The sequence below is a fragment of the Dissoconium aciculare genome, assembly GCF_010015565.1.
Source record: "Dissoconium aciculare CBS 342.82 unplaced genomic scaffold K489scaffold_11, whole genome shotgun sequence".
Classification (NCBI taxonomy): Eukaryota; Fungi; Ascomycota; class Dothideomycetes; order Mycosphaerellales; family Dissoconiaceae; genus Dissoconium; species Dissoconium aciculare.
In genome coordinates, this window is record NW_022984961.1 from 581,691 (window position 1) to 609,569 (window position 27,879).

At 52.6% G+C, this 27,879-nt stretch overlaps 12 protein-coding genes across 12 annotated transcripts; 7 read left to right on the top strand and 5 right to left on the bottom strand.

Moving 5' to 3' along the window:
* Positions 1–312: 312 nt before the first annotated feature.
* Positions 313–762, bottom strand: K489DRAFT_372771 (uncharacterized protein; the record flags this gene model as incomplete). The annotated part of the gene is made up of 1 exon (XM_033603362.1): positions 313–762. One exon carries the CDS (start codon positions 760–762, stop codon positions 313–315), a length of 450 nt encoding a protein of 149 aa, XP_033457290.1.
* A 2,082-nt stretch (positions 763–2,844) lies between these two features.
* Positions 2,845–3,759, top strand: K489DRAFT_372772 (mitochondrial 54S ribosomal protein YmL9; the record flags this gene model as incomplete). The annotated part of the gene is made up of 1 exon (XM_033603363.1): positions 2,845–3,759. The coding sequence occupies one exon, from the start codon at positions 2,845–2,847 to the stop codon at positions 3,757–3,759; it is 915 nt and encodes a 304-aa protein (XP_033457291.1).
* A 549-nt stretch (positions 3,760–4,308) lies between these two features.
* On the bottom strand, positions 4,309–5,262 carry K489DRAFT_324414 (GINS complex, PSF2 component; the record flags this gene model as incomplete). The annotated part of the gene is made up of 3 exons (XM_033601756.1): positions 4,309–4,423; positions 4,499–5,037; positions 5,149–5,262. The coding sequence occupies 3 exons, from the start codon at positions 5,260–5,262 to the stop codon at positions 4,309–4,311; spliced, it is 768 nt and encodes a 255-aa protein (XP_033457292.1).
* Positions 5,263–5,457: 195 nt separating this feature from the next.
* K489DRAFT_51502 (uncharacterized protein) lies at positions 5,458–6,009 on the top strand. Its single transcript, XM_033608687.1, has one exon. The coding sequence runs from the start codon at positions 5,534–5,536 to the stop codon at positions 5,900–5,902; it is 369 nt and encodes a 122-aa protein (XP_033457293.1). The 5' UTR covers positions 5,458–5,533; the 3' UTR covers positions 5,903–6,009.
* On the bottom strand, positions 5,897–6,610 carry K489DRAFT_51497 (uncharacterized protein). Its single transcript, XM_033608686.1, has one exon. It carries the CDS (start codon positions 6,507–6,509, stop codon positions 6,117–6,119), a length of 393 nt encoding a protein of 130 aa, XP_033457294.1. The 5' UTR covers positions 6,510–6,610; the 3' UTR covers positions 5,897–6,116.
* A 100-nt stretch (positions 6,611–6,710) lies between these two features.
* K489DRAFT_324364 (uncharacterized protein) lies at positions 6,711–10,661 on the bottom strand (the record flags this gene model as incomplete). Its single annotated transcript, XM_033601753.1, has 2 exons — positions 6,711–7,330; positions 7,364–10,661. 2 exons carry the CDS (start codon positions 10,659–10,661, stop codon positions 6,711–6,713), a joined length of 3,918 nt encoding a protein of 1,305 aa, XP_033457295.1.
* Positions 10,662–11,099: 438 nt separating this feature from the next.
* On the top strand, positions 11,100–12,412 carry K489DRAFT_396027 (4-hydroxybenzoate polyprenyl transferase; the record flags this gene model as incomplete). The annotated part of the gene is made up of 2 exons (XM_033606861.1): positions 11,100–11,398; positions 11,453–12,412. The coding sequence occupies exons 1-2, from the start codon at positions 11,258–11,260 to the stop codon at positions 12,410–12,412; spliced, it is 1,101 nt and encodes a 366-aa protein (XP_033457296.1). The 5' UTR covers positions 11,100–11,257.
* Positions 12,413–12,501: 89 nt separating this feature from the next.
* K489DRAFT_324448 (Nucleotidylyl transferase) lies at positions 12,502–13,497 on the bottom strand (the record flags this gene model as incomplete). Its single annotated transcript, XM_033601758.1, has 1 exon — positions 12,502–13,497. The coding sequence occupies one exon, from the start codon at positions 13,495–13,497 to the stop codon at positions 12,502–12,504; it is 996 nt and encodes a 331-aa protein (XP_033457297.1).
* A 429-nt stretch (positions 13,498–13,926) lies between these two features.
* K489DRAFT_390298 (NADH dehydrogenase 29/21K chain precursor) lies at positions 13,927–14,645 on the top strand (the record flags this gene model as incomplete). The annotated part of the gene is made up of 3 exons (XM_033606591.1): positions 13,927–13,989; positions 14,058–14,557; positions 14,621–14,645. The coding sequence occupies 3 exons, from the start codon at positions 13,927–13,929 to the stop codon at positions 14,643–14,645; spliced, it is 588 nt and encodes a 195-aa protein (XP_033457298.1).
* A 1,153-nt stretch (positions 14,646–15,798) lies between these two features.
* Positions 15,799–17,597, top strand: K489DRAFT_51610 (uncharacterized protein). The gene has a single exon (XM_033608689.1). The coding sequence runs from the start codon at positions 15,849–15,851 to the stop codon at positions 17,271–17,273; it is 1,425 nt and encodes a 474-aa protein (XP_033457299.1). The 5' UTR covers positions 15,799–15,848; the 3' UTR covers positions 17,274–17,597.
* A 1,626-nt stretch (positions 17,598–19,223) lies between these two features.
* K489DRAFT_51539 (cobalamin-independent methionine synthase) lies at positions 19,224–21,787 on the top strand. Its single transcript, XM_033608688.1, has one exon. It carries the CDS (start codon positions 19,317–19,319, stop codon positions 21,630–21,632), a length of 2,316 nt encoding a protein of 771 aa, XP_033457300.1. The 5' UTR covers positions 19,224–19,316; the 3' UTR covers positions 21,633–21,787.
* Positions 21,788–23,435: 1,648 nt separating this feature from the next.
* On the top strand, positions 23,436–27,875 carry K489DRAFT_403603 (uncharacterized protein; the record flags this gene model as incomplete). Its single annotated transcript, XM_033607095.1, has 2 exons — positions 23,436–24,157; positions 24,208–27,875. 2 exons carry the CDS (start codon positions 23,436–23,438, stop codon positions 27,611–27,613), a joined length of 4,128 nt encoding a protein of 1,375 aa, XP_033457301.1. The 3' UTR covers positions 27,614–27,875.
* Between the last annotated feature and the right edge of the window lie 4 nt (positions 27,876–27,879).

Genomic DNA, 27,879 nt, shown 5'->3' on the forward strand with positions numbered 1-27,879 from the left:
AAGGATGTTTGCCGTTACATTGTGATATGATGTCCATCCATTCCGTAGACATGGATGAGCCGTGCGGCCCGCGAACGGCACGTCGTGGCATGTAACGACGGATGAAAAGCACCCGCTTCCTTATTATTACTACTTTTTGGTGGGTCACTTGCATGGTGGCGGCTAACGAGCGAAGGAGCGTGATGAAAATGGTCTCGGTTCAGTCACTTGCTTCGTCGCCGCACCAGATCCTCGCTGCGGCTGATTCCCAGGAGTGCGCCGCCGAGCTGATGTTGGGTGGCCGCGAGCCTCTCTCTTTATAGGTCGGCATCATCACAAACGAGTGAGAAACGCATTCGACGGTGTTGCCAACAGCGAGACGGCCGCCGGACGCTCGACTTGGTCAGACGATGCCTGGCCCGCCTTGGCCTGTGCGCTTGTCTCCACTCTAGCGCGGCAGCTACGTACCTTACCATGCCATACCTCGCCCCGATCATGCCCAGGTGTCCACCGAACCTCGAACCTCGACGATCGAGCGCGCCGCCGTGCGCGCGAGTCTCCTTGCTTTCTCGTTCTGCGGGATTCTGACGTTGCGACCATCGCCACCACTACTGGTTGAGCTTTTGGGGATGGGTAGTGCTTGAAGCTCAACGCGACGAGTGAGTCGAGGTGAGTCGACGACACGTCATTGATCACCGCCATCAGCGAGCCTCCGGCGGCCGCCCAGGCCTTGAAAATCATCATCACAGTCTCATCCATATTCTCATGCCTCTTCACTCCCATTGGTTTCCAAAGTTGGCTTGTCCGTCGAAGATCCGGCGTTACCTCTACCGAAGTGCTGCTTCTACTGTGCTCGCCACTCGCCTAATGGCGGGAGCCCAGAGGAAGAGGGCAATCAGCACTAGAGAGTGCAGCCTGCACCTGTCCTGCCGCAAAACAATCCCCTGCGGCATTTGTACCGCCTGATGCGCAGCAACTCCAGCTTGTCGCTGTTGCCGGCTCAGGTCCGGGATATTTCTTTCTCCTCGGCTATTCAAGAGTGTGTGGGTGTGTGTCGCGGACCCATTTTTCAAATTCCAACAGAATGTGTGCCTCCCCTAACACACAAGCCCTCGCCCAACAACGGTCGAACTTTTTTCGCCAAACGACGGTCGAACTTCTTTTCCCTGCCCACCATTATTTAAGACAGTATGTTTGTGATGCGCTATCCGCTCTCCTCACCCGAGCAGCCTTAGCCTTAGCCATTCCGATGATATGGATGAATGGCCCAGTCACGGTGCGTGCCGACCCCTTCGCTCTGTCCCTCTCTCTTGGGCCAGGCCGTAGACGCTGAGGGCACCTGGGCATTGCGGAATTGGCAGCTGTGTAGGTTGTGCGCACAGGCCCGCCCTCACGAAGCACTGATCTTGTTAATATCAGCAAAAAAAGCCATGGACAAGCCGCTGCGCCACCTGCGCGTATCCCTTCATGATGTTCTCATGATGTTCTTGATGGTGGAATCGTCAGAGCCTCTCGGGTAATCTCGTTCATGGATTGTTTGAAGTACTGTAAGTAGTCAAAAGGATGATCCTCTTTGCGAGAATAGAAATCAAGACTGCGGCACGACTCGTCAAGGGATTGCTGACGGTCTCAAGTAAGCAGCCACCTTATCGGCTGAATCGCCACAACTATGACAGGTTACCGCGACTCGTGCGGAAGCTCCAAAGCTGCATCGATCGGCCGCATGCAAGGGACTGGGAGTGGGTCGTCGCGCATCTGCAAGAAACCATCTCTCGCCGCGAGAAAACGCATTCATCGAGCGACCTGATCGCGGACGGAAGCTGATTTCTATGAGCAACAAAGAACGTGGCAACTTAGTCGCTACTTTACCTCCGCGCTGCAAGAATTTAGTATCGTGTTGAGGCGTGCCCATGCCACAAACCCTCTTGCGGCATTCTGGGCATGTCCATGATTCTATTCTAACAAGTGTTGAGATCGGTTGTCTCTCTCGCGGTCATCGCTCTGTATACCGCAACATCCTCTCGAGGTTGTACATAACACAACTGTATAATTATTGCTGAACGGACTGAGCTGCATCGCTTATGCCTTGCTGAGCGGTTGCTCGATGTTCGCTCGGCTGCTACAGCTGCCTCCATACCGCGGCGTGTCGCGTCACGGCTTTCAGACGCGCACACGCTCAGGGCGGCTGTGATCGACAAAGAGAGACGTATCAAGTACTTGTAGTTCCCTATCCCTTTGAAAACGCAGTTGAGCCCTATGCGATGCCCTTCGGCTACTGTTAGCAGTGGAATGCAATTTTGGCGACGTAGCAGGGCGTGTAGATCCAATGATCCATGGTACAGCGCGCCAAATGCACGTCGCAAGCAGTTCTCGAGTTCCAAAGTTGTCAAGTGCCCATGAAGGAACCCTATCTCGCTCACATTGGTGGGGAGGATCCACTTCTCGACTTGTGGCATTTTCTCGCTTATATCCGGAGAGTCGAAAGGTGAAGAAGGTCAAGCTGCCATCGGGGTGATCTGCAAGACTTGTGAAACTCTTGTCTACAGTATTGCAATCAATCATAATCTATACACTGCACGTCACGCACCGAGTCCACTTCGAGAGAAGCACGTGCAGGTGTGTAACGCGGCTGTATGAAGCAGCGTTGATGAGACGGATTGGGTGGATTTGCTGAAATCTACAGTGGAGCCCTCCGTAATTCTAGCGATTGATGCAGGTGCTTACCTGGGCACTTAGGCAGGGTAGTACGGTAGGCATTTGGAGCCTCCAGTACAGCAATGCGATTGAGATTCCAGCTTTATTGGAAAAAGTAGACGATCATCGAAGTGATTGATCGCAACCTCGTTGCGTCACGAATCATCCATCATGCCGCCGAAAACATCTCCACGGCTCTTCACCGTACCTCCACAGTTCCTTTGTCCGTCGGTCCCGCGACAATTCGTCAGGACGATCAAGTCAATACTCCGACCACAATACAGCCGCTTCAACTATGGCAGTAACATCCCGGTGCAAACATCATCGAAAAAGGCAGCGTTTGAGCGAAAGGAATTCACCCTCCCGCATCGTACCGGCGCGCTCTGCATCAAGAAGGGCATGACGGGAATTTACGACCCCGTCACAGCCAAACGCGTGCCGTGCACAGTACTTCAGATTGAGCGGTGCCAGGTCATCAGCCACAAGCGCCGTGACGTCCATGGCTACTGGGCTGTACAGGTCGGCTCTGGAAGCAAAGAGCCTCGCAACGTCACTCGAGCCGAGCGAGGCCATTTCGCTGCAAACCAGGTGCCCTTGAAGAAGCATGTCGCTGAATTCCGAGTCAAGAGCGAGGAAGGCCTGCCGGAAGTCGGCAGCGTCATCAAGGCGGATCTTTTCCAAATAGGACAATTCGTGGATGCCCGCGCGACCACGAGGGGTATGGGTTTTGCGGGTGGAATGAAGCGTCACGGTTTCTCGGGACAGCCTGCTTCACACGGTAACTCGCTCACTCACCGTGCTATGGGTTCGGCTGGTGCCAGTCAGGGCAGTGGATCGCGTGTCTTGCCCGGAAAGAGAATGGCCGGGCGTATGGGTGGAGACATGCACACTGTACAAAATTTGAAAGTGTTGAAGGTGGACCTTGAAGGAGGGATTGTTGTGGTGAGCGGAGCTGTTCCGGGACCGAAATACAGCATCGTCAAACTTCAAGATGCTATCAAGAAACCCTGGCCGCAGGTGGACAACACTGTTGGATTGTGGAAGCCGACTAAGAGACCTGCGGCGGCGGCGGAGGCATCAACTTGAGACTGTCACCAAAGTCACGATGTTTCATTTTACAATCCTGAAATGACTTCGAATTGGCACAAGATGAAGCCTCAAATTCGAAGTGGCAAGCACAGCGTCGACAGGGGTTCTTTCGCGAGCGCGACAGCTGATGGTCGTTGTGTGTTACAAGAATCTGGGCATCATGAGCGTCTGGGATTTACATTCTGTCACTGCCTCAACATGGAGGCAGTCTTTTCGAGTTTTCGCTATTCAGTCGCAGAGTTAGTCATGCTTTGGAAGCTTGACAATGCCCTTCACTGAACGAATTCCGTGGTGTCGATGGACACGCACATTGGGCATCTTAGATTCATGGCATGACCTGTAAATTATCATGTATTGTTGCAAAACCTTCTTCTTTGTATTCGGCGCTGCTGCACACTTGGAATGCTTCTTTTAAATCTTCATTTCGGTTGACTCGTGTGACCGACAGCGGTCTGTTGGGATACATCATTTATCGGAAACCATTCATGGATGTCAAAAGTTGTATCCTGTTTGTGGAGAGGCGGAGACGCACGGCAAAGGCTAGAATCAAAGCTGCATTTCGTCGTCATCGTCGTCTGTGTATCCGCTGCTGCGAAGACCTCCTGATCGTGCTTCCGCCTCGCGTTCTCGTCGTGCCTCCTCCCGAGGACGGTTGATCTTCCTGTCGTACCGATTAGTATGCGGCTCGACGACAGTGAATGCGAAAATTCTCCAGAGAATAGCTTCCTCCACTCACCTCAGCCCGTCAATTACACCGCCGACAAACCCACGCACTTCGGCGATCTCCATGCCTCCCACGCCGTTCATCTTCACTCCCGCCTCGGGACCTAAGACTTTGAAACCTTTCCGCAATTTACTCATGCGGATTTCGCGAAGGTCCCGCACCAGCGTGCGCACTTCATCTGGCGCCACGAAATCATCTGCGGCATGTGTCAAGAGAAGATGACTGATCTCTAACCAATGATATGGCAGAGCATCGGGCTGCGCCCGGGTCGTCGCTGAGTCTGCTAAATAAGGCGAAGAAGTCTCGAGAGACTCTGACCATAGGTAAGGGTCTTCCAGGAGAGCGTTGCCCTTTGGCGGAGGTAGATTGGGCGAAGGTGAGAAAACGGCAGCGGTCAGTTCATCCTTCTCCATGTCTAGGATCGAAGTCAAGGCATCAACACTGAGCCATGCGGGAGGGCTGATGTTGCATCGTTTCTGACGTTTGAGGAGGAGCGCAAGCCACAGTGGTAGCGAAGCAGGGAATGGCGGATTGAGTGGTTGCGTCGGGCCCTTTCACGAACTTTTTGTTAGTCTTTGTGTTCTTTCTCGTCACAGACTCTCGAGCGCGCGGCCCAGCATGCATTGGTGCTTACGCTGCTATAACCGCTAGGACGGACTCACACCCAGCAATTCAAGTCGCTCCAGTTTCTGACGCGGGATCACGGTGACCAACTCCATTTCTGCAAGAAAGCCCTCTTCGTTCGGCGTAAGTCCAGGTGCAAGAGGGAGCGCCATCGTGTGTCCTGATGCATTGCTGATGCCGCGTCAGGCCCAGACAATCAGCGGTACAATAACACGTCGATTTTCGAGTGTCGGTGGCACGAGCATTAACATGATGATATTGATGATATACAGAGGCTGAAAGTCGCGTTCACGGCGTCAAGCGCTTTTCCCCGCCATTGTGGGGCAAGTCGCGTACAGTAATAAATAGCACTGTGACATTACCTCACGATCGATCTAATCTGAAAACAACAACACGCGTCGTTCATGAATTTATCTATCTCCAATGGTAGTTTTGAACTTCGCGATCTTTACCAGAGCCTGTCTAACTCATTCATCCGCAAGAGCCTCTGTAGTAGACGGCTGGCTGTCAGATTCGATTGGAATTACGGTCATTCGTTCGAGATCCCGCCAGTCAGATTGCATTGAGAACTTGCATAATTCAAACCCGACATCACAGGCCTTTCTGAATCAAAATCAGCGGAAAAGATCTGCTAGCTGCTCGATAACTCTCTTCTCAAAATGCTCGTCCCCAAATGCCTCCCGTGTCATAATCATTCCCGTACCGAATATTCGTCGGAGCTCGCGGCGGCGGCCTGACCCGACGGCACCGTCGTCGTCGCCATCGTCGTCGCCGGTGGATCTGGGACTGTAGTTGGCTCGAAAACGAAAGTCGGTATCGGCGAAAATCCCCGGCTGATTTTGATCGCGACGATGTTCCAATTGGAGGGTACTAGCGGATCCGGAGACTGCGAATGCAGAGTACATCGACCCGGTTGCAGAGTCACGGCGTTACAGGCGGCGAGCGAATCGCATTCGAGCATGCAGCGCCACATGTCGATGTTGGATCGGGAGAAGGCGGTGATGATTTAACCGAGGATGAGGCTTTCACAGTAGACTGTGTATTGGATTGATTGGTGGTCGCTGAAGGTCATTTCGTGGTAGTATGGGCATGGCCACGGTGTGGTGCTGTCTCGCGTAAATTTGGAGTCTGACGGCGAGCCATTCGATTTATCGTCGTTGATGTTGTTTGCGCTTGTTTTTGCAACCAGCAGTGTGAACGCGCCGAAAATGCGTGCACGAGGGTAATATTTCATGATGTGGGATGTTGGTGAATCGGGTCTACTGTCGTGCAGGTCGATTGGAGAGCACCCGGCAGGTTTTTGTCGAGTCTCAGGGATTGCATTGCGAGATCTTACGGTCAAGGGAGTCGGAAACCACAGCCAAGGTAAACATGTACCTACTAGGTAGGCAATGAACATTCCACATCATCAAATTGCAAAGCCTGGCTTAAACGCGACAAAAAAAGGGACACATGGAATGTGTCGCAGCAGAAACAGAAATATACAATCCCACAAAAACAAGGCTGGTTTTGACCTGATGCTTTCGAAAGAGAAAGACCAAGAATGAGCATTCAGCCAGGAGGGACAATGTTGAGAAAATCTGCCTTTCAAATGGGCACATCAACTCATCTCCTGCAGGACCTGCAATTTCGCCAACCGGTTCTGTTCCTCAATTGATAGGTTGTTATCCTCGAACATATTCTCCAAACCGTCCGAACTTTCGCCACCATCGGAGATGACCTGCGTTTCGTGCTGAAAGGTCGCTGGGGGTGCTTTTGCTTTGAACGACGCAGAGCTCTTAGGACCGAGGGTCTTGCTGGGCTTATTCCTCGGTCGGCCTCGAGGTTTTGAGGCCGAGGAAGCCCCATTGAACGACGTAGGCATCGTCTCGTCTCCGAATTGTCCACTGGCAGCTCTTGCGACGAAGGAATCGATGTCGGTGTCACCGTCGAGGTTCTCGTCGTCGTCGTCGGAATCGATATCCGCGGTCGACGTGGCGATGGGAACATGTGCCGGACGCATACTCGGTCTTTTGCCTGCTGTCTTTGAGCTTGTGGCGGTATGCAATGGCGGCTTTGGTCGATGACTGCTTGCAAGGTTGTCACCAGGGAGCTCGTCTGGCAGCTCGCTGTTGTCATCCTCTTCTCGCTGACCAGCTGCATGAAGGTTTCCAGGTAACGAGTGACGCGCCTTACGAGCCGAGTCCTCGGCAGACACTTGGTTGATAGCAGAAAAGGTCACTCGTCTGTTGTCCTTGTTAGTCGCTCGTGCACGACTGCCAAAATCTGCATCATCTGGGTCGTCTCTGGATTGCTCGTCATCGCTACTCCCGACATCAACTTCCTCATAAATCTTTGCCGGTCCCCTGCGTTTGCTTTTTTGCACTGTTGTAGTAGACATAGCAGTCACCCGCTTTCCGCTTGGAAGCCGCACACGCTCTCTATAACTGTAGCTGTCATCCTTTTCAACAGGTACTCGAGCCTTCTTAGTCACGCTCGTAATGATAGCGCCACTCTGCACGGCCTTCTCATAAAGTGATTGTCCCGATGGCTTGGGTTTCTTGACGGGAATATCACTTTTTAGCAGAACATCATTGTCATCAGCATTGTCTCCCAGATCAGCCGGTGGTTTCTCCGGCTCCGGATCGGGCACATTGGCGCCAATGTTCAGCGCGGCTCTCGCAGTCTGCTGGGCCAGGACTTGTGCAAGCTGATGTCCAGGAACCCTGAGTTTGACAATGCGTTTTTTGCCCCGTAGTGCAGCAGAAAATTGAATGAATCTTCCCTCGGCTTTGGCCTTGTCGAGAGCCTTGCGTTCTTTCTCACGCTCGAACTGCCGTTGCGCTTCATTCTTCGCTTTGCTTGCACTTGGTCCAGTCGCTGCTTCGGCTAGGTCAGATGACCTGAATCCTGCTGCAGCCAGACGTGGTTTCTTCGCTTTGGGCGCTTTCTGCATAGCAATATCTTCCTCGTCGCCGTCGGCATCAGCGTCCTCGGCTGCACGTCGCTTAGATGGACGAACTGTTGGCTGCTCCGCATCCATACTTTGGGAGAGGTAATTGTACGAATTCTGCTCTGGTGCAGGGTACATCGGCGCATGAGGAGCACCAAGCTCAGCGCCTCCGAGTGGCACATATCCGTTGGGGGCTTGATGTGAAGTTGCGTAAGGCCCTGTTGATGGCATTTGCGGGTAATTTGAGGTAGCGACTTGCAAGCGACGTGCAAGTGCATCGTCGCCATCATCATTGTCGGCGTAGCCGTTGACATTGCCACCCAGTGCAGGATCGACGAAGTCGTCCTGAGGTGAGTCGCCTTCCATTCGAAGCTGTGTAACTTCGAGGCCGTCATCGTCGTCGTCGAGAAGAGTGTGGTCGACCTCCTTACTTCTACGGGCCTCCGCCTCGGCCTTCTTGAATCGCGTTGATTCAGTACGCACCTCTGGATCATCGCCTTTAATCCAGTTGAGATTACTGACACTGAAATCGACAAGGGCTTCCACACTACGGACGTCTGCGACCTTCTTCGTGTCGTGTCCAAGTAGCGTGCCTTTGGGTTCATAAGGAGTCATTTCGGGATCTTTGCGGCAATTTCCTGCAAAGCAGATCTTCAGACAGTGAGGGCAAGACCAATCGGTGTCGGCCATAATATCTTGTGGCATCTTGTCCCAACCACGAAATAAGGTCCCATAGCACCACCATCGATCACAGGTTGTGCAGTTTGCCATTTTCCATATCGGGTGTCTGTAGCAACAGACATGGCATGGTTGATTCTGCTTCTCCCAAGCTTTAGATCTTTTCTTCTTGATTCGCTTAACCAATCCATCATCACCCACTACAATCTCTTCGTCATCATCGTCGTCATCTTTCGGCCCCGGTGCTTTATTGAAGTCTTTGAACGGCCGTCTCTTCAGCTGCTCCTTGCAGATCTCGGCCAAAGTTTTCTTGCTCAAACGACTGCGCTCTACCTGAAATGTACCTGGCGTATTGCTCTTGATTTGACCACCGTCGAGGGCAATGATTAGTTGACGCCATGTCTCGTATCGCGCGTTGAGCTCCTTCCACTTGAATTGCTCGACCCATTTGAGATTACTCAAGCATGCACAGGACCGTCCCATTGCATAACATTCCATGCATATATCGTAGGGATCACCCTCCCCACCTTCGTCCGCGTGATGACCAAGCACATCCTTACATGCTGGACAGGTCAAGAAGCGATTGAAGATATTGCATCGACAGTAAGCACAGGTGACGTTTGAATCGAACGGGATGTATTCGGCTGCGTTCGAATCGCGGTCACTAGGATTGAACGATTCGCTGAGCAATATTTGCTTGTACAAAACAAACAGTTTCTTGAAATCTCTAATCAGCTGCTTGAGTTTTCCGGTGTAAAGGAACGCGTGACCCGCCTCCGGTGGCATGCGTGTAGCTTGCATGTGCGCATGTGTAAGTAGGCTAAAATACTTCTGCAGCGTGTAGTAGATGATCGCTTTGTTTTTGTATTGTTCGTCGCGACACACGACACGGCTACGTGGAAGTGCTTCCTCGAGTGCCATTTCGAGCGTCTCTACGGTTGTTCGATTCCACGCGACCTTCATGGTACGGGTCCCGCGATTCCATACCTGGTGTGGGGCCAAAGGTGGTATCAAGATGAGATCACCCGGCTTTTGATCAACAACATAGACTGAGAAGGGCGCCTTCTTCCAGGCGACAACCTGGGCAAAGTGATTTTCAACCTCGATGTCATGGCCTAGGACACTCAACCAATACTCGGAGACTAGATGTCGATCTTTGGATTCCGTCATGAACCAGATGGAGGAGCCAGGCTTCTCGACCTGGCCGTCCTCGCCGATAGTAGATGAAGCCTCGACCATGATGTTGTGACCCAGAGACGCACACATTTCACGATGCGCCGGAGTAAAAGTGCCCTCATGACCAATGTAGCACATAAGATTTTCAGCTCGCATGTCTGGAGGCAAAGAGCTCATCAAGTCGCCCGCTCTTGCAACTCCTCGCCCGAGACGGTTGCCTAAAGCACTACTCTGTACATCCGGGACTGCACCAGGTCCGCCGAGCTCACCTGTACTTTCATTTAGGTAAGCCAAGACTGGCGGAATGTGTTCTCGAACCTTGTCCCACCACACTGGTGGACAATCGATATCCTTTAGGTACATGCGCTGCCTTTTCTTCTCTTTGTATGCTAGAGGTTTGTCAAAGAATTGATTGGCGAGGATGCTCATGTTCTTCAGATAGTGCTGTAGCGTTAACGGCAGTGACGTCTTGTCCATAAGATTTTGGGCATTCTCGACCTTGTCGCCACAATTGTCACGAAGCCATTTCTGAGTGAAAGTCCATGGATCCAGATACTGCTCAAAGCCATCGATGATCAAGGGCTTCCCTCCTTGTATCACATGCAATAAGACCAGCTTTTCAAATTGCGCAAGCCCTTGCTCAGCGATCATGTCACAGTTTATCCTATCGACATAGCTGAAGTTTGGAGTGTTCTCGACAAGACGGTCGAGGTCGAAGTCTGGCGCAATAGGCTCGAATGAAGCCCGAGGTCGCTGTGCCGGCATTGTGAGATTTGTGTCTGGCGCAAGCCAAGTTGATTCGAAGATGATATGCTCTAGATCTCTCGTGCGGGCATCGCTTCACGTCACATGTTGTGGAACTGGCATCGCGTGTGATTAATCAGTGATCTTGATGGTATACCAGCAATCCCATCATTTGATGAAAAACAGAACATAGTTGAGACGAAGGTGTGTCGATCAGCGCGCCACGAAGAGGGAGTTCATTTGATCACAATCGCAAAGTGACGAAAGTGTAATACCAAAGTGAAAGCTCGCGTGTGTCGCGAAGCCTAGCTGCAGCTTCCCCAGACGCGCAAGTCACGACCCGTCCCATCCCGCTCGGGCTCGAGTTCAAGCTGTGGCGCGCCGACATGTGCTTGACCGCGGAGGTCTTCCACATGTCAATGTGGTTTGGGCGTTGACTCCTTGATCGCCATGATCCATCAACAACATGGGTTTTTGATCAACCGATTATACGATAAGTCTTGGAGGAAAGGCCGGTGCGGACTGCGATCATCGAAAATTTGAATGCTAGGCTTGTGGCATCTTTGGTGAATGCAACAGTGATCTGAACCCAAGGTAGGGTCGATTGTCTAGCAGCCATGGCATTACGCGCGCCTCACTCGGCGTGCAACGTTCTCAGCACATCTTCATTTTTTCGGACATCACAACAACTACGAGTCACCCGAAACATTAATGCCTCGCTGCTTCGATACTCTGCCACATCTGCTCAACGCAAAATCGTCAATTTTCCGTCCAAGTCCGCAGCTCTCAGTACCATCCCAGACACACCCGAGCAATATGCGCCGCCTCAGACCGGCCTGCTGTCTCTCCTGCCACGATCTGCCGTTCCTTATGCCGAGCTCATCCGTCTCGACAAACCCGCCGGCACATATTACCTTTTCCTACCCTGTCTCTTCAGCACGCTGCTGGCCGCACCATTCGCAAGTCCCATAGCTCCACCATCGACTGTGCTAGCAACGAGCGCACTATTCTTCACTGGTGCTTTGGTCATGCGTGGCGCAGGATGTACCGTCAATGACCTTTGGGATCGCAATCTTGACCCTCACGTTGCAAGAACTCGTCTTCGACCAATTGCGCGCAGGGCAATCACGCCCTTCAATGCATTGGTCTACCTCGGTGGCCAGCTCTCTCTAGGGCTCGCCGTTCTGCTGCAATTCCCGGTGTCTTGCTTCTTCTATGCTACTCCAAGCTTGCTGTTTGTCACGATCTACCCGCTTGCAAAACGCGTGACAAATTATCCGCAATTCGTCCTAGGTTTGACTTTTTCATGGGGCGCGATCGTCGGCTTCCCGGCTTTAGGGATAGATCTGCTTAGCAACACACCCGCGCTGATTTCCGCCGCGTGTCTCTATTCCTCCTGCGTCGCGTGGACGATGGTATACGACATGATTTACGCGTATCAGGACATCCGCGACGACGTGAAAGTCGGGATCAAAAGTATTGCACTGGCTCAGCAAAAGAACGCAAAGCTATTCATGAGTGCTGTCAGCGCGTTGCAGGTCGCGCTCTTGGCTGGTGCAGGAGTTGCAATCGGTGCCAGCCCGGTCTACTTTGTGGGAACTTGTGGTGGTGCCGCAACGACATTGGCCTATATGATCCAGAAAGTAGATCTGACCAACGTCAAGGATTGCGGAGCGTGGTTCCGACGAGGTGCGTGGTTTACTGGAGGAGCGATTGCGGCAGGTCTGGCAGGAGAGTATGTTACGAGATACCTCGGCGACGAGGAGTCGTGAACGCATACTTATGTCTGTCTCGAACTACGACCTTAAAATCACTTGGCAAGATCAGACGGGCCCTCAATCAACAGCATCGGCGACACAACTCAATCCTTGTACAACTCCTGGTCTCGAATCCAGCTTGCGATGACTTCTGGACAGAGGCCTTTGACCGTCTGCCAATTACCTTCTGCCGCAGCCTTGCGAATTTTGGTGCTGCTCACACCCTGCTGCTGATTGGGCTCAACAAGCTCGATTTGGTTTGACCATTCTCTTTTCCCACCATCGACTTCCATTTGACCTTGCTCAAGCCTGTTGAGCCACGATCGCTGCTCCGCGACCTGGTCAGATGCATCATCGGGCCGCATTGTCGCACGAAGACGATGACCAGGCTCAAAAAAGTCCTTCAGCGCTGAGAGCGGCGGATCGAATGACGGGTAATATTTCGGATTGAAGAATCTGATCAACGTGTCGAAGCCTAGGAGATGCATGTGTTTAGGGAAATCTGGGTAGATGAGGTTGCCGTCTAGTTGGGATCTTGTTGAAGCAATTGCGATAGACTTGTCGGTGTAGTATGGGACTTTGGTAATTCCGATGTCGATCGGCACAGGACTGTACTCCTCAAAATTTTGCTCGGCTTCGGAGCTTGCCCGGTCATTCAGCATGGTCTGCAGCAAATCCTGTGCGAAGAGGGACATCATCGTCAATCTCTGAGGAAAGGCTGCTGGTGAGCTGCCACCTTTGTCAGCGTTCAGCACGGCGAAGAGCAACAAGAGTCGGTGCGGTCCAGTAAATCGCGAAATATAGCTTTTAGAAAGTGACCGCAAGGCCAAATTTTGATGAGCATTAGATGGCGGATTGAATGAAGAGTCGAGGATGATCAGAGTCTTTGGCGAATCGGCTGAGTTTGGTTCCAGTGGTGCATGGTCTTCAATCACTGCATGCGGCAGTGACGAAGATCGGTCGAGCCTTGGATAGATAGTTTTGACAATCTGAAATTTCCGATCTGAAGATTCAAATGTCGAGAGCACGCTTTCAAATTCGGTGACCAGCCTTCTGTAGGATTGAAAACGATTCATTCTATCGGTTTGCTCGGTTGACATCTCCCGGATTACGACTAGATTGTTCACCGTGAGCGAGTCCAATTCCCTCAATGCGGCTGGCTTGCGCGGTATATCAACGACCAAATTGTAGTCTGGATCTATACATTCAAGACTTGCAGGAGTATTTAAAATCAACAGTGTAATTGATCAATATCGATCATTAATTGGGCTTGACCGGAAACAACTGCACTAGGTTCAGTACGTTCAGCTCGGTGGAATTGCATACGTCGATGGGCAGACATCATTATGCATCAATGCGCCTCGGTGACTTGACCAAAGCTCAGATCCGTCTGCGGAAGGTCTGCCGACCTTGGCACGGCTCCCTCGCAGCAGCAGCAGTCAGGACAACAGTATTGACTGCGCCAGCAAGTTATTCTCGTTCCGTCCGAACAATTGTACCACGATCAGAGCGCCAACCCATTCTTCGTCATGTCGGGCGCGAAGACTATCGCGAACGCGGCGAACGCGGCCTCCCGGACATCGAATTGGCAGGTGAGCACGTCTGAGCATTGATCATGTCAAACCGAACGAATGAGCTGGCTCACTAATGCGATTTACAGAAATATACTGTCCAACCTACCGGAATCTACGCAAAGATTAACAATCTGCTTGCGATTGACCCCAAACGCTCCACCGGTATCCCGCTCAACCCACAATTCCGCAATCCAGCACCTGGCGCCAATGACCCCAAACTCTTCGACGATCCCGTCACACTCCCAGCCGCAGACATCGCCGACAACCCCTACTGGAAGCGTGATGTTCGTCGTAGCTACCCCAAGCTTAGCGTGGTGAGCCAATCGGACGTCGTGGCCCTGCTCACAGTGGGAAGCGCAGCTGCGCCAAAGGATGATGTGTTGCAATTGGGTGAAGCTGGAACAAAGCAGCTGGCACAGGTGAAGGAGGAGGGCGAGCGAGGATTGAGCCCACACTTCCAGCAGAACTCGGCCAGTCTTCAGGCAGTACTGGGCCCTGACGGACTTCCGCCACGGCCACCAAGTCTGCACCGTGCAAACAGGACCTACGAGATGGTCAAGGATGAGGAGCAGACGTATGGTACCGAGTATGTCTACTGTCCTTTCATGGTGCCATCGCATTTCGCGCATTATGCTAACAAGATTTCTAGCTACCCTTGCCGAACTTTCATATGATCATAGACGTTCTCATAAACCAACGGAGTTGCGGGTGGTCCCTTTTGTATATAGGTGGAATGCCACATTTTGCTGACAGGTTTTCTCCTTATGTCACACGTGCAGCAGACACCTGACAATTCGTGTATGCAAGACTCGCGGCTCCGCCGTGAAATGCTGACGTGACCTCGAAGACTCTGAGGCACCTGACAGAAGAATCCCAAGTTTTATATCTGGGTAGTCCAGGTGATGTCCACTTCCATGCCAAGCTTTTCTCAGCCTTCGCCATCACCGAATATGTGCATCGCTCTGGCTCTTTCTTCGACACCTGCAATCACCAATCGGAGCGCCGCGGCGCACTAGTCGCTATGGCCATCGCTCTTGACGGCCAGAATGTGACCTCGACGGTGACGTTGCAGGATATTGTCTTCTCCTGCGAGATCTGCCATGCTACCATCCCGGAAATCTACGCATCACCTGAATCCAACCGCGGCATACATGGTGGTTCGCGCGAAGAACAAGGCATCGTGACGAAACTGTGGATTACAGATTGCGCACATGTGACATGCACGAAGCATTTAAACGGTGGTGGTCGGTTTGATTTCTGCAAGGACACAATAAATTACCGTCAATCACTCTGACATCTTGTGACGCTGACTGACAGGCGTACCACTACACCCACAAGGTGTAACTCCTACGGCGAGCTGTCCAGTCTGTGCAAAAAAACACGGTGATCACACGCCAAAAGAGTTGTACTGGATACAGAGTTTGAAAGATGGCAGATTTGACCCGGCCATACCTCGCGCGTTCATAGAGTGCCCACCCAAGATAATGGACATTGAGTACGATGGGATGGACGCTGTCCGTGTAAGTAATTCATCACAGGAGCGATTAATCCACACTCTGACAGTATCATAGTTTCAATATGCTCGTATCGGTGGTTACGTTATCGCACTGACAGCGGCCTTGAGAAACGCTCGTCACAAAGCATCGGCGCTGGACTCTGTTTATACGCATGAACGCAAGTACAACAAGCAGCTCGAGCAAGATGTTCTCGATCTCAACGCCAGGATCGACGCGTTGTCAAAGTCGGAGAAAAAGCTGGAAAAATGGGAGGCACGACGAGAAGTCATCAATCACTACATGGGCGCAGTGAACGATATGGCAAAGTAATGAAAGACCCACTGCTGCAAATTTGTCTTCCCGCTGACATGGCTCAGAGACATGGTCCGGATGCGCAATCAATTGTCCAGTCTTGGTTGCGAGTATCCGATTCGCGACTATACGTTTGAGCCGAAGCAGAATAGTCAGCCAAACCATGGCCCGACGCCGCTTCGACGAGGTGCCGTGGCGGACAACAGTTCTTCTTCGCGCAAGCGCAAGCTTTCACCACCTGATGCCGACGATGAAAACAGACACGAACATGCAGCTCGCATATCTCGTCGGGCCAGTAAAGACCTGATGCCACCACCAAATCATCGAGCTTCAGAAGCGTTCAATGGGCCAGCTGCAGGACCCACGTTGCTGTCTTCCGAGAGCGCTAAGCCTATGAGACCTCGTCTTGAGAGATACCACGATGTTCATCAGCCTGCCTCTAACAATTCTTCTCGCAACTTGGCAAATTTTCCGATGAAACGCGCCGAGGTTGAGCGCGTCCCGACGAACTCGCTGCATCAACCTCAAGCAAGTAGCTCATACACTCTTGGCAGGACGGCTGGTGCTGCATCAAACGAATCAGCTCGAATGCTAGGATTCCCTCGTCGCAATGGTGGCTGTGCAATTGGCGGTGAGATCTACCCAGTGCCTCCAAATTTGAGAGCCTTTGAGCGGTCGGGTCGCGATGCAGTCGATGAACGTCATTTCGATCCAGCACGACCTCGGCGACGAAATGAGGTCGAGAGCAGCCATCACAGCTCGTATCATGGGGAAACACCTCAGCCACGTCTCATTTCCCGTCATTGGCCTTCAACTCGTGACATAGCTCCGCCCATGCCGAACCTCAACCGTTCTGGTGGTCCACCACGCTCATCGCCATTCTTTACTCATTCTAGTATTGCACATGCAATGCAGCAACCACGATCGTTCCACAACGGAGCGAACCAAACACCACGATGGGTGCAGCCGAATGTGATAGATTTGACCCGGGAGCATAGCTACTCGAGGGGGATGCAGGATGTCCGGAACGACTCTGCGGGATATACAAATCATCATGGCCGCGGTCCAGCTTATCATGAGTCGACAAATTCCGGGCCGGCCTCCGAAAATGAACCAGCATGGTTAATGTCCGACGCTGTGTCAGAGCGTTTCAACCACGACCCGGCATTGTACATTTCACGCGGAACCAGTTCACGAAGGCGTGCATATCTTTCAGACCAACAGACATTGCAGAATCGCCGGCCGGGACGGATTTCTCTGCCGCCACCAAAGGCACATACCCTTCGACGCAGCGATAGCGTTCTGCTGTCACAGCTGCCCGGAGTGCGTGGCATACATTCGTCTCGAAGACAAGCTGCACGGCGATTTGATCCTCGACAAGCTGCTAGTGATTACAATCATAACAATTACTTCGCCTATCCGACAATGGGAAACAGCCTATTCTCTGCAACGCCGGGTAGGAGAAGCGCGCGACGACCAGTAGCGCCGCCGTAGAGATTTGGGCAGCTCCGCGAATGGATGATTATTATGCGCGGAAACGAGAAAGGCAAGCTTACGGCGGATTCTCTTTCTACCACCAACTTCTCTCGGGGAACACGCGTGATGTATTCGGAGGGTTGTGGTCATGAAAGAACAGACTGCCAAAGCGATCACCAAGTTACTCCGGGACACGGAGGCGGCTGCGGGCTTTTTCCCCGTCACAAGTCCCCGAGGAGTTTTGCCCCACGGCCCAGCTGCCGTTGAAACCTTTTCTGCGGCTGATGCGAAGAATTCATAGCTCTCGACAGTACTGTACCTCACAATAATAAATCGCCGCATACGGACGGAAAAGTTCGGACGTCGCTGATCGAACTACAATTGCTCTGCCGTTGATTTTCGGTGGCGACTCATAGCTCCAGCCCGACAACGTGGCGTAGAAAAACGAAAATGCATAATCATCATTACATGAAGTGAGCACGCATTGGGAAAGGAAGCTCATCAGGTAGAGCTGCATTTAGGACCTACCTTACAGAAGGATGGTCTCCAAGAGATTATCCCGAGTAGGAATAGAACATATGTGCGCGCAGACTGCTGAGATGGCAGCAGACCGAACGTCGGCGCCAGTTGCTGGAGAGATGATGATGGCACCATCGTCAAAATCTGATGAGAGCGCCCAGTAGCGGCAGTTTGACATGTCCGTCTTTGCCCGGGGTCCGATGTCTTCTTCTTGGGAATTTTTTTCGCGCCGACCAGACAAGGTGGGGGCTTCGACTCCGCGCCAGCCAGCCAGCATTTTCCGGACTCGCACTCCCCCGCCATCATCTCAACGTGCCCATGTGTGAAATGGCAATCTCCGACACTTCGTTCCCAAGTCCATGTCCGCAGCGAGTGCGGAAAACGAGGCCGAACGCAATCTTTCACTTTTTCTGGATTGTGGCAACTTGTGTCGCGAGCCGCCCGAACCCCTCTATCTCTCCCAAAATTTTCCTCTCAATGGCATCAGTCCGGAGGTGAAACCAGTCAAGTTCTCTGACGATCCGGTTTATTGTAGATCCACCCCGCCAGCGTAGCTGCGAACGATCCTCCCTCCAGACATGACGAGGGAATCTGGTGGCAGAAGATATGGCCAGCAGCGAAGAGAATGCATGCAGGGTCCGGACGCGCCGCATTCGCCCAATCGCGTGGACAACGGCGTCAATATTAGTGAGGTATGATTGGCTGTTGAGAAATAAAAGTCGTCGAATGTCGAAAACCAGGGACTTTAGGACGCCGATGGCGGGGTGATTTTTGGGACGATTTGGACAGTAGAACAAGCGTAAAAAAGGTTTTCTATGAGAGAGGGACGGAAATTGGTGAAGGATACTATAATAATGTATGCGAGTCTCTCATGCTGTACTGTTTAGCATGTGTTTTGGACCATTGCCCCTCCTCCATCTCCCTCCCACCCACGGCCGTCATCGCCCAGTGTTTTGCTGCTGGTCCACATTTCTGGTGTCAATGGTATGGTCGCGGGTGATATGCTGTCCATGGTGGTAAAGTACCATATTTGGAGTATCTAGTAGAATTGATGTAGATGTAGAGGAGGAGGGACTGAACTGAGCTGCACGGGAAACGGAACAAGTGATCGGCAAGCAAGCAAAGAAAGCATACGAGTGTTGTATTGTGTGTATACGGTAGATTGCAGTAGTAGGTAGTGGAATGTACGGTGTTTTGGGGTAGGAGGAGGAGGAGTATACTGGACTTAACTTTCGGCCAGGTGAGGTAAGGTGGGTAGGTTGGTACTAGGTATGGATCATTGAGAGAATCACAACATCCGTCGACTTTCTTCCACGCTCGCCCACCCGACATAAGAGTCCTTTTCTTCTCTTCCATCCTCTTCCCTTCCTTCTCCTTCCTTTCTTCTCTTCATCTCTACATCCTCATCCCTCACCTCTCTATACACACTTTCTTTCCATCTACTCATCTCGTTGTGGTAGTCCTTAATTGTGACCTACAACGATTCTTTCACGACTCCTCTACCAAACCACCACCAAACCCATCACTCACATAACAGCCAAGATGGTGCAATCCTCCATCCTCGGTTTCCCTCGCATGGGTCGCCTGCGTGACCTGAAGAAGGCCAACGAGGCCTACTGGGGTGACAAGCTCTCCCGCGAAGACCTCCTCGCTGAGGGTAAGAGACTGCGTTTGGAGCACTGGAAGATCCAGAAGGATGCTGGTGTCGACATCATCCCCAGCAACGACTTTGCTTTCTACGATCACGTCCTCAGCCACATCCAGATGTTCAACGCCGTCCCCGACCGATACACCTCTGCCAACCTTGACCCATTGGACACATACTTTGCCATGGGTCGTGGCCACCAGAAGGGCGGCGTTGACGTCCCCTCATTGGAGATGGTCAAGTGGTTCGACTGCAACTACCACTACGTCAAGCCGACCTTCAAGGACGGCCAGACCTTCAAGCTCGACGAGAACCCCAAGCCCGTCGTTGAGTTCCTCGAGGCCAAGGAGGCTGGCATCACCACCCGCCCTGTTCTCCTCGGTCCCGTCTCCTTCCTCCACTTGGGTAAGGCCGACCGTGACCAGACCGTCGACCCCATCACTCTCCTCAACGAGCTCCTCCCCGTCTACGAGCAGCTTTTGAAGAAGCTCAAGGAGGCCGGTGCCGAGACCGTCCAGATTGACGAGCCCATTCTCGTCTTCGACCTCCCCTCCAAGACCCGCGATGCCTTCAAGCCTGCCTACGAGAAGCTTGGCGCCCTCCAGGGCACCAGCGGTCCTCAGCTCGTCTTGGCCACCTACTTCGGTGACATCGTCCACAACTTCGACGTTGTTGACTCTGCTTTGACTGGCCTTTACGGTCTCCACGTCGACCTTGTCCGCAACCCTGAGCAGCTTGGCCCTGTTCTCGAGCACCTCGGCCCCAAGCAGATCCTCTCTGCCGGTGTCGTTGACGGCCGTAACATCTGGAAGACCAACTTCAAGCGTGCCATCGAGACCGTCGAGACCGCTGTCCAGAAGCTCGGCAAGGACCGCGTCATTGTCGCCTCCTCCAGCTCTCTCCTTCACACCCCGCACACCCTCGCCAGCGAGAAGAACCTCGACCCTGAGGTCCGTGACTGGTTCGCCTTCGCTGTTGAGAAGGCCTCTGAGGTCGCCGTCCTCGCCAAGGCCATCACCGAGGGCCCCTCTGCCGTCAAGAGCGAGCTTGAGGCCAACGAGAAGAGCATGCAGTCCCGTGCCACCTCCAAGCGCACCAACAACCCCGAGGTCAAGAAGCGTGTCGACTCCATCACCAAGGAGCAATACGAGCGCAAGTCTGCCTTCCCCACCCGTTACGCCGCCCAGAAGGAGCACCTCAAGCTCCCTGACTTCCCCACCACCACCATCGGCTCCTTCCCTCAGACCAAGGAGATCCGTATCCAGCGTAACAAGTTCACCAAGGGTGAGATCACCGCTGAGGAGTACGAGAAGTTTATTGAGAAGGAGATCCGCGACTGTGTCGCCGTTCAGGATGAGCTTGGCTTGGACGTCTACGTCCACGGTGAGCCGGAGCGTAACGACATGGTGCAATACTTCGGTGAGCGCCTCGACGGATACGTCTTCACCACCCACGCGTGGGTTCAGTCATACGGCTCTCGTTGCGTCCGACCACCGATCCTCGTCGGTGACGTCTCTCGCCCGGCCCCGATGACCGTCAAGGAGAGCAAGTACGCCGCCAGCGTTAGCAGCAAGCCCATGAAGGGTATGCTTACTGGTCCCATCACCTGCCTCCGATGGTCTTTCCCCCGTGACGACGTCCACCAGTCCGTCCAAGCTATCCAGCTCGCCCTCGCCCTCCGTGACGAGGTCGTCGACCTTGAGAAGGCTGGCATCTACGTCATCCAGGTCGATGAGCCCGCCCTCCGTGAGGGTCTCCCTCTCCGCTCCGGCACTGAGCGTGAGAAGTACCTCAGCTGGGCTGTCGACTCATTCAAGCTCTCCACCGCCGGTGTTGAGGACTCCACCCAGATCCACTCCCACTTCTGCTACTCCGAGTTCCAGGACTTCTTCCACGCCATCGCCGCCCTTGACGCCGACGTTCTGTCCATCGAGAACAGCAAGTCTGACGCCAAGCTCCTCAAGGTCTTCATCGACGAGGCCTACCCTCGCCACATCGGCCCCGGTGTCTACGACATCCACAGCCCGCGTGTTCCCAGCCAGCAAGAGATTGAGGGCCGTGTCGCCGAGATGTTGGAGTACCTCAAGCCCGACCAGCTCTGGATCAACCCCGACTGCGGTCTCAAGACCCGACAGTGGGCTGAGACCAAGGCTGCCTTGGTCAACATGGTCAACGCCGCCAAGGTCTTCCGTGAGAAGTACAGCAAGCAGTAGATGTCTTCTCGCAGTTTACTGTTGAGTTGAACACCGTCTCACCTGCTTTTCTTTCTGGCATTTCCGTTTTTCTTCTTTCCGTTGTTTCACTCGGGCGGGTGTGCGCCATGGCGTTGGTGCATCTAAGGCAAGGGGGAGTCTTTTGTGTGTGCCGTTTTCCCTTGGGACATTTCAGCTATTCAACCGGCTGGTCCCAGAAAAAGCAGGGGAAAAACAATGATTGACAAAATCATTATGGAACGATATCGGCTTTTCAACATTTTGTGATACCCTCAAACTAATCGTTTTACTCAACGTCTTATCAAAGCGATGGAGTTGCAACAGCAGAATTTTTTGCTGTGGTTGTGTGTGTATGGGTCGCGGATGGGGAGCGCGTGTGTACGGAGTGGAATCACGCCTTTCCAATGGAGTTGTGGGAGGAGATGGTGCATGAAAGATACCATTGTCGACGACATCCTTTGTCGTATCGACCTGGAAGAGTTGGATCTCAACGATCGCTTTGGTGTATTTTTCGCCAACTTTTGAAGGGAATCTCTCTCTGTAAATAAATGAATAAAGAAAGCAACGGAATTTTTTCGCACCTTCGCAATTCTCAACTCTGCCTGTGCACCACAATTTTTATAGTCCTCTTCGCACCGACATGTGTATAGACCACTGCACCGGCGATCTAGAGATGCAATTGCAGTCCCTCGTCGCCAGTGCGGATCTCAAATGGACGTTTCCATCTCACTGTCCAAATGGAAAAAAATAGACCAATATCAATGCCACCCGCAGACTCTCTTCACTTTCCTCGCGTGTTCAACTGTCCACGGGCTGTGATTGTGTTAGGGTTACCCTCAAAACTCAATCCCTCGGCGGAGAAATTCGCCTCCGCTCTCATCTTGCCGCCGAACACGCACGCGTTCGGACTTCAATTGTCCGGTGCATGTGCAACTTATGATTCGGAACTCCGTGCTCACCTGCCCAAGTGGGCATGCATTCTCTGTCATCATCAACAAGACGAGAGCTCCACTGGAAGGAGCGAGACGCGTGCTGTTCTTCAAGAATGTTGAGCCCTCCTGATCTGTCTTAATTTTCTCGTGTCGACTTGCCTCGCGTGTCGCGCGGCTGGAGTTGCTGCTCACGTCGTCACGCTCTACTCATCGCTCGGCACTCTTCACGTCAGATGGACGGAAGGAAAGAAAGAATGATCGAAACTGCAAGTTACGTCTTCTCACAGCTGCGCTACGTTTAGCTCGAGACGGAGACCTGGAGTGTAGTGGATATCCTCGAGGTGTGATAGCCCGGATACAGGTAGGTCGACGCGGTAGGTGGTGATCTCTCTTTCGGTGAATGATTGACTTCCAAGGCTGTAAAGTGAGGAGGCACGATGGAATCATGCTCTCGGTTCTTTCTGTGCAAGTCGAACAAGTACGATACGCGATGGAGGGTGACTTCCATCATCCGTCATTATTTCGGTCTGCCTTGCCTGTCCGTGTGGATAGACCATGCTCGTTGTCCTTGACATTCGTCGAATCCATGGATGGCTTTCAAGTTTGCAGGTCGTCTCTATGCATTTTTATTTTTCTGGACGATTCGTACTGGTTTGAGAGAATCAACACCAGCATCATCCACGCTTCAGGCTCAGAAGGTGTTCGTTTTGTTTCATTCATATGCTGTGCTGATCTCACGCGTTGTGTGTTCAACAGAGACCTTGAAAGCCTCTCACCCAGGCAGACCTCGTCATAGAACAGGATCTGGAACAATTCTGGACCAGCGACGGAATATTGAAACAAGATCGGTAGCCTCAACCACGTCAAAACAATGTCGGCTGTACTCTGCTGTGTTCATCCACGTATCAACTCACCCGAACCGCCTTCCCGTCCTTTGACAGTGTCGTCATCTTCACTTGATGGCCTTCTCTTAGCTGCTGCAGGATTACCTTCCGATCATCCACATGTTCTACGCTTCACAAATTCAAACACCCTTCCCGGCACTATTGACTCAAGCACCATCCTGAGAAGTCCAGGCTTCAAAGGCCGACTACGTATGAAGCTCAGCCGTCGCACACTTGATCCGGGACGAAGCGCCAGCGTAAACACAGAGCAGAGTGGCGATCGAATCCGTGCCAAAAAGCAAGTGCGCGGGTGTCGTGTTGCTAGCATTTGCAGCAAATGGGAAACCGTCTCCAGTGGTAAGCTCTGGGACGGTGATGCCAAAGCCTTAACATCGACGGAGGTCATCCATCAAATGGATCAAGAGGCTATGGGAGATATGGACGAGGCTCTTTTGCAGGGAGAAGAGGAACGCGGACGTCGACGTCGACGCGAATTTAGTGAGGAACTCGCTATTCGGAATCTTGTCATGGAAGGACAGCACGACGAGACAGTGTCTCCTCGGGGCGTGCCACGTCTGGTTTCCGCGCAATCCGTCATCCGCACGGATGGCGAAGTAGATCAGCTTCAAGATGATCTCGCGGAGAATCAGCCGAGGTATTCTAGTTCTGCGGAAGGCAATTTCGAGATCTTGCAAGCGTCGCAGCACAGGTGAGCTTAACCTAGAACGACGTCGATCCTGTCTCTAATTCAAATCACAGAAAATCTCCGTTGTCAGATGCAGCTATTGAGCTCGATGTCCTGACTCTCCGGAAGTTGCGACTCACGCCTTTCAATCAAGCTCCTCTTCTACCGAGGATAGTCACATCTCCTTTCCTGCCACCTTATCCGGAAGGTTCCAATGAGACGGTCGTGCGTCGAAGCTCTTCTGTGGATCTGCACCCGCAACGTTTCAAACCGATGCATTCACCGACACGCTTGAGGAGGAAGTCGAGCACCTCTTTTGCTTTGTCAAGTCTCCTCATGACGGACAATGAGCAAGATGGACATCTGCGTCGCGACTCTGATACAAACAAGGTGCCTGAGGTGAAGGAGATTCGTGTTGACTCAGTGGGCAGTGTGGTAGAGCAAGTTATCAGTGTGCCTGTGAATGATGAACCCGTTTTAGCGATCCCTGAAAAATTGACCGAACGAGCAAGCCAGGCGTCTACATCCACATCGCATGCTGGACAAGATGCAGGCGAGAGCACAGTGCTATTGAACAAACAAACTGAGCAGGTTGCAGACACTCCACCCGCGGCCTTATTGACCCCCGCATTGCATTCATGCCGCGTATCGTCGCCGTCAATGGACGCCAGCTCTTCTGTCTACAGCCGACCTTGCAGCGCAAACAGAGATATGGAATGTCCGCAGCCGTACGATATCCCAAATACTCTGGCGGGAAATCTCGCCGACTGGCCGTTGCGAACTGATGGCGCTGGGGAGCAAGATCGCACAGCCAGTACGAATACACATGGCAATTCTACCCCTGCTGATAAGGAAGTACTACCAGAGTTTGTCGATACAAACGATTCTCCGCTGGAGCGCCATACGCTCGACGGCGTTACATTGTCTCACGAGCACCATCCGATTTCCAACGGTCAGCCGGTTTCCAAAAGTGGTCGTAACTCTGTATCTAAAGGCAGCAAGAAGAGCAAATTCCTCGAAGCTTTCACGCCGCCCAAGAAATCAGTCAGAAAGAGGAAGTCCATTTTCCGCTTCCTCCGTCCTGGCAGTCTTAAGCAAATGCGATGTGCGAGCACGCCTATTCTGCGCTCGGACGATCACAAGCATGTGAATGCAGAGGACGGTGCTGTTGATGATACTATGCTCACAGTACAGTATGAGCTCACTCGCCCTGCAGAAAACATTCCTCGCCGTCGCTCAGCGACAGAAGGAGACTTATATCAGAACCCTGTTGTCACAAAAGATGAGGTCGAACATTCTGGCATGATGCATACGTCTCTGGTCGTGCCAGCAAGCAAAACTCGCCCTGAATCCGGGAGCAGTCGTCGTACCTCGGGCACATACCTTACCGTGGACGACGCAAGTTCTCATAGGCCTCAATTTCGCCATACCCCCTCTCCGAGTACAGCATCAGGGCAAACGACGATGTACGCTTCTGTTCGTTCATCCCTCCCACCGACCCCGGTCATCGATCTCCATCGCCGCCCTTCGATGCTTGAGTACGAACGCAACCTCACTTTGATGGGCGATGACAGACGACGACCGTCAGTGAGGAACCTGCACAATGCTCAAGAAATCCGACATAATCATCGCCACGATGCGATGGCAAATGCTGCGTATCTATCACAGCAAACCTTTGAGGATGAGGAAGAGGAAGAGCTCAATCCTTTGATGGCGAGTGCTCTCAAACGTCACCAACAGGGCAAAGCTTTGTTTCAATCCGAAAGCAAACGTCGAGAATCGCTTCGTCTGAGCCATTCGTCTCCTGCGTTGCCCAATGCTTTCCAGCTCGACCCAGCTGGACGTAGCTCGAGCACCAATGCTCTGCTGAATAAGAGACAAGACAGTGTCCAGCTTGCGCCAGATGTTTCAAGTCCACATGTGGCGTTCGATACTGCTGTTCCATCGGGACTGCTTGGTGTAGAGTACAAGCCACTCACTGGCACAGCATCTTGCGGTGTCCCTTCACTCACATCGGTGCCCTCTGTATTCGTCAAATCTCCAAGCGCCTCGCCGACTATTTCTCCCAAGACTGCCAAGATTGGAACATCGCGTCCGTCATGGTCACGTTTCGCGTCGCATACACGCAGTGAGCGCTGTGGATCAGCTAATGCTGCTGACTCCGTCAAGACGCGTGACTTCGCGGGCAGAAATGTGGAAAGCAGTGCCGATTCTGTTGATGAGAAGGCTTCTCCGACAAGCAAGAGGTCCTTCACGACAAGTGATAACAAGAAGAATTTGTCCCCAACAATGATCAAACGACGGTCCATGACATTCGGTGGGATTGTCAGGTACTATCACAATCTGCTGTCCAGTTCTGGCAACGGGTTCCAAGGACAGAATCGACGTACATCTGTGGCTGTTAGTGGCAGACTGGAGCAACCCGAGCTGGAAATGTTGCCTCCTTCGCTGGTCCCGGAGAATCATTCAAACAGTTTATATGAACATCTCAAGCAGGTCGAAGATTCCATCGAAGGTTTGGGTGAGACCGACGCTCATCATTCTCCTCGACATAGCCATACCATTTCCTTTTCTTCTTTCGTCCAAGCTCCTGAGCAGCAGGAGTCAACCCAAATTTCTGGATCTCAAGCAGCAGGCAGTATTCGATTCCGGCTTGGTAGTCTTTTCAACGAACCTGCTCACAACGTCCGACGTATTGATACTAGCATCGATCCAACAGGAACAAGTCAGTCTACCGAGAGCAATAGCCCAGAGCTTACATCTGTGCGACAGGATAGTATAGCCATGAGCAATGTTCCCGAAACCACGATCACACAGGTCGACGGACCCTCCACTTGCGCCAACGAGGACTTCAGCAAGGATATCATAGGAAATAGGTCTCAAACGGTTCTGATGCCACCTTCACCTTCATCACGCGCGGATCTCTGGTCGCAGATGTACAAATCCTGTCTCACACGCCACGCGCCGGCGTTTTCGTCCGTCTCTGACATCAACAACGATACCGCAACCGCTGATACCCCGGTCGCACAACAACATTCAAACGATGGGCACCGTCGCTCGCAAAGCTCTTCAGAAATGCCACCTCCGCCTGCTCCGATCCTGAAGCCGCTCAAAGCCCGCTCACCGGAACAAAAGTCCAAGCAAGGCAGCAAAGAGCCCAAAATGAACGCCTCACATCTCGATCCAAACGTCCGCATCCGCCGATTCCCTTCCGTCACAGTGGTCGATGATCGCAAGGGTCACCTGCGCAGTGTTTCGTTGATCTCAACACAGAGCCTCAGCGAGCGGAGTGGGAGTGGTAGCAGGCGTGCGGGAAGTGCGCTCAGAGGGAGCACGTATGATCTCATTCAATTCGTGCAGATGAAGGAGAAGGAGGAGAGAGAGAAGTTGCTTGGGTTGGGGTCGAGCGGTGACACTGCTACTACCGCCACCGCGGAGTCACCCAATGATGTCGGAGAGAAGAAGTGCGAGGACCTTTGATGAAACTTTCGAGCCGCCCATGACGACTATGATGTATTACTGGGTTTCTTCTTCTTCTTCTTCTTCTTCTTCTTCTTCTTCTTCTGGGTGCATTGAATTAATTGAGCGCATCATATTCGTTTTCAGCCAGCATGCTACTACGTTATCAGATTATTGTCATCAGAGCACGAGAGATCCCGCTGGGTGCGCCATACAAACAGTCACATAGCATAGATAAACTCGTGCAGAACTTTGAATGCCTCTGTTAACTCCCCGCCTCTTCTAGT

What these genes read in the sequence shown, in the direction of transcription:
- K489DRAFT_51502 (XM_033608687.1), top strand. Translation starts at nt 5,534, where the DNA reads ATGGTAGTTTTGAACTTCGCGATCTTTACCAGAGCCTGTCTAACTCAT.
- K489DRAFT_51497 (XM_033608686.1), bottom strand. Translation starts at nt 6,509, where the DNA reads ATGTTCATTGCCTACCTAGTAGGTACATGTTTACCTTGGCTGTGGTTT.
- K489DRAFT_51610 (XM_033608689.1), top strand. Translation starts at nt 15,849, where the DNA reads ATGGTCCGGATGCGCAATCAATTGTCCAGTCTTGGTTGCGAGTATCCG.
- K489DRAFT_51539 (XM_033608688.1), top strand. Translation starts at nt 19,317, where the DNA reads ATGGTGCAATCCTCCATCCTCGGTTTCCCTCGCATGGGTCGCCTGCGT.